Source organism: Etheostoma spectabile, chromosome 13 (genome assembly GCF_008692095.1).
Source record: "Etheostoma spectabile isolate EspeVRDwgs_2016 chromosome 13, UIUC_Espe_1.0, whole genome shotgun sequence".
Taxonomy (NCBI): Eukaryota; Metazoa; Chordata; class Actinopteri; order Perciformes; family Percidae; genus Etheostoma; species Etheostoma spectabile.
In genome coordinates, this window is record NC_045745.1 from 23,381,453 (window position 1) to 23,385,694 (window position 4,242).

The following is a 4,242-nucleotide window of genomic DNA, read 5'->3' on the forward strand; positions in this document are numbered from 1 at the left end:
ACACACACACACACACACACACACACGCACACACTCCTGCCACCTGCTACAATTCAATCTACATTTAACATGCTGAGCTATATGTGGTAATTGCATTAAGTGATAATTACGCTGATGCTGGCATTCCCTGGTAAAATTGAGTCTGTCATGTGTTCTCAATCACTGATGTTTTGAGCAAATATTTACTCTTAATCCCATATTTTAATGAAAATGTGCAATAAGACCATTCCTAGCTGTATACATTGAATGTATTGTTTGTGTATTTGAAGGAGACATGCTTTCATGTTTTCCTGTGTTGTATGTTTTAAGGATGACAATGCTGCTCTGTCAGCTGGTTGATCGCTCCATTACTTTGGTCCAGACTGAAATATCTCAACAACTCGGAGATGGATTGCCATGAAATTTGCTACAATTATTCATGGTCCCCAGAGGACAGATCCCTCTGACTTTGATTATGTCCCGATCTGTCCGTTAGCGCCACCATGAGATTCAGATTTGTAATTTTTTATGAAATGTCTCAAAAAATATTGGATGGATTTCCATGAAAGGTGGAATTGGTTTCACACATTTCTGTCACCCACAGGATGAATTAGAAAAACCATTGGCAACCCCTAATTATTCATCTAGAGCCATCATCTGCTTTATAATTTAAATGTGTCTAATATTTTTGATTCAAAACCAAATCCAATGCTAATTATTTTAAACTAGCTTGTACATATTAAATAAGAAAACATATCATATAGTGTTGGGGGTGTTACAATATACTGTATTGAAAAAAACATTTTTCTCCTAGTTTTATACAGTAGCGTATATGTTGTTCTTCCCCAAAACGTGTTGGGACATGGATCGTAATTGTTGAAAATCATAAAAGAGGCACATTTCTATTTATTTTTCTCTTATAACAAGTGCATTTGGTCATGTATTTGAAGAAGAGTAGTTGGACAATTTGTACGATTTTAACGCATCAGTTGAAGTGGGCCTGAGTTCTGTCATGACAAGTCAAATCTCCTCTGTTTTTTTCTATCATACGCAGAGGGTCCAGTGTCTTATAGCATAGACACCTTTTGTTTTTCCACAAGGGAGAGACCTGATGTTCTGATACTGAACAGGAGGTGCTGAATTGTTGGCTCCACTTTATGTGTCATGGGTACATAGTGACAGTTCTAGGTTGACAGCCACACACCAAAGCCACATGTGTGCATACAGTAGTTACAAAAAGAAAAGTGTAGAAGGTGCTTTTATAGCTATAAATAAATCTCTGGTGCACTTTGCACCATGAACTTTTGACAGCATTTGTGTTGTTTCTAAAAAACCTGAAAGTCTAAAATATAGCAGAATCTTACATCAAGTACAGCACCTCAAAGCTCTCAAAAAATCTAAAAAGCAATGCTAATTCTGCAGGGAGAGCTATGAACGAAAGATGTTAGTAAAGTTAACAGTACCAAAAGCTTCACACATACAGTGGAGGTTAGGGTGGTGGAGGGAGCTGTGGCACTTGCATGAGCGTATTAGGAAAGCAAGAAGTTTCAGGTTATATTTGCTGTTTTGGATGAATATGATGGCTGTTACTTGCCAGCTGAAAGCCTAAGTAGCTGATGAATAAGCCACTAATGGTGAAGCATGAATGAAAAGACTGATTGCCGTGGTTGGGTTGGCACAGTTGTAGAGCAGGCGCACGTATACCCTGGACCTCTGCCTGGACGCAGAGGTCCAGGGTTCAAGTTCGACCTGTGACGATTTCCTGCATGTCTCTCACCTAGTGGCCCTGTCCTGTGCTTAAAGGTGGAAAAATACACCCAAGAAATAAAAGTCTGATTGCCAATTAGCCCAAACTGCCTGAACTAAAGCAATGCTTCATTTATTTGACGTACCCACTGAATTTTGTGGAGTTTAGACCAATGTTTGGATTAGGCTGGGGGATCCGATAGATAAAACCCAGTGTTGCAGAAGCTTGTGTGTGTCGACAAGCTTCACAAAGGAATGCGACTGTACTATAGAAACAAGGTGAATACTGGAGAGAAATTACGCCTTCTATCGGAGTGAGTCAACAGGGTTGAATGTACTTATCCTTATTGTCTGAGCATATGCAGGCAAATTAATTGTGCGAAGATGAGGGGTCAAACATTCACCCAAATTAGAAGGTGAATCCAGTGTTAATAGAAAAACATATGTATGGTGTGTCCTACATAATAAAGGATGTGACTCATCTCACAATCAGAGAGCAAGTTACAGTAAGAGACTGTCTCCCCCATGTCTTCTTCTCTAGGTAATGTGTTTGTGGTGAGTTTGGCCTTTGCTGACCTTGTGGTAGCCTTCTACCCGTACCCCTTGGTTCTCTATGCTCTCTTCCATGACGGATGGGCACTGGGAAACACACAATGCATGGTAAGGCCACATCAGTTACCACGTTTCAATTTATGAACAACACAATGCCAGTAAACCCTGACACAACTCCTTCACTTTCTTTCTTTCTGTTCAGGTCAGCGGTTTTCTTATGGGGCTCAGTGTCATTGGTTCCATTTTCAACATCACTGGGATTGCAGTGAACAGATATTGCTACATCTGTCACTCCTTCTCCTACAGTCGTCTGTACAGCTATCGCAACACTCTGCTGTTTGTTGCCTTAATTTGGGTGCTCACAGTATTGGCCATTATCCCCAATTTCTTCGTTGGCTCCCTGCGCTATGACCCGCGGGTCTACTCCTGTACCTTCGCCCAGAATGTCAGCAGTTCCTACACAGTGGCAGTAGTGGTGGTTCACTTCTTGGTTCCCATTGCCGTGGTTACCTTCTGTTATCTACGCATCTGGGTACTTGTGATTCAGGTCAGTCTCCTGCTTCTCTACACGGTTATTTACGTCTATACAGGCACACAATAGGTTTTAACGAGGAGGCTAATAACACTAACCAAATAAACCCGTAAACATGCCATCAGTTGTAAATAACACAGGCACCCCTTGGGACAAACAATGATAAGCCATTAGCCTTCTAGGGTTCAACCTAATTGGATTTGTAATGTAAAGAATATGGTCACTCCAAGTTTTGAAATTTTGACCTTTTCCATTGACCCTTAACTGGACTACTACAAGTGTAGATTTAAAACAAACTCTAAACACAGCAACAATGTGGCAAAGTCGTGGCATATCATGTTTGACAAGCAGATAAATGGATGAGATCACTTGAGTGGTTGTATGTGTGGATATCTGTGTGGGTGTCTGTCGGCTTTTGTGTGTTTTGATGTGTGTAACATAGAGAGGAAGATAGCAACAGTAGCTTTATGGCCTTAATAACAGTCTAATTCCTATCTTATGTGTTTTCATCATGTCCAGGTGCGACGTAAGGTGAAAACAGAGGAAAGCCTTCGCCTCAGACCAAGTGACTTGCGGAATTTCCTCACCATGTTTGTGGTCTTTGTGCTGTTTGCCATCTGCTGGGCTCCACTTAACCTGATTGGCTTGGCTGTGGCCATAGATCCGTCCCGTGTGGCTCACCAAATCCCTGAGTGGCTTTTCGTGGTCAGCTACTTCATGGCCTACTTCAATAGCTGTCTGAATGCCATCATTTATGGCTTACTCAACAGGAATTTCAGAAATGAGTACAAACGTATAGTCACTTCCGTTTGGATGACTCGGCTTTTTGTGACAGAGACTTCCCGAGCCGCCACAGATGCCAGGAGCATGAGGAGCAAGCAATCGCCGCCTCCGCCACTCAACAACAACGATTCCGTCAGAGATCGCACAAACAAAGAATGAAATCTGAAATCCTTGAGCCGGTTAATTCCTGTTTTTATGCGACATCCCCTCAGTTGTGCAGCTAAAGAGTATCAAGTAAAGGATGAAGCTGGAATATATGGCTTGGTTTTCTGTTCAATGACATTGAACAGAACAGGGGACAGGTTTTTACATCTGTGGAGAAGTTTTTTTAAATAATTTTTAAAGTTGTGAAGAATTATATAATTAATATAAATTCTTGAAAGTTCATCATTTAGGTGTTTCATTAAAGAACTTTGCTATAGTGCTAATTAAGGCCAAGTTTCCTCTGTGATTATTAACCAAAGGCGGAGGGCGGGGGTGTGGCCTTGGCCAACTGCCACTTTGCTTGTTTGAAAACCATGATGTCTCTTTCTTACTCATGGGCCGGCCAAATTCTCTGGGTGGGCAAAGCAGAGAAAGTTGATTTAACCTTGCTTTCATTTTCTCAAAGGCAGAGCAGGATACCCAGGGCTCGGTTTACACCTATCACC

At 41.4% G+C, this 4,242-nt stretch overlaps 1 protein-coding gene across 1 annotated transcript in view; it reads left to right on the forward strand.

Moving 5' to 3' along the window:
- Positions 1 to 4,236, forward strand: part of mtnr1bb (melatonin receptor 1Bb) — a 38,909-nt gene extending 34,673 nt beyond the window's left edge. Inside the window, exons 2-4 of the mRNA XM_032534544.1 lie at positions 2,267 to 2,385; positions 2,480 to 2,824; positions 3,329 to 4,236. Coding sequence (XP_032390435.1) covers positions 2,267 to 2,385; positions 2,480 to 2,824; positions 3,329 to 3,751 — 887 coding nt within the window. The 3' untranslated portion in view covers positions 3,752 to 4,236. The remainder of the gene's footprint in view (positions 1 to 2,266; positions 2,386 to 2,479; positions 2,825 to 3,328) is intronic.
- Positions 4,237 to 4,242: the final 6 nt, after the last annotated feature.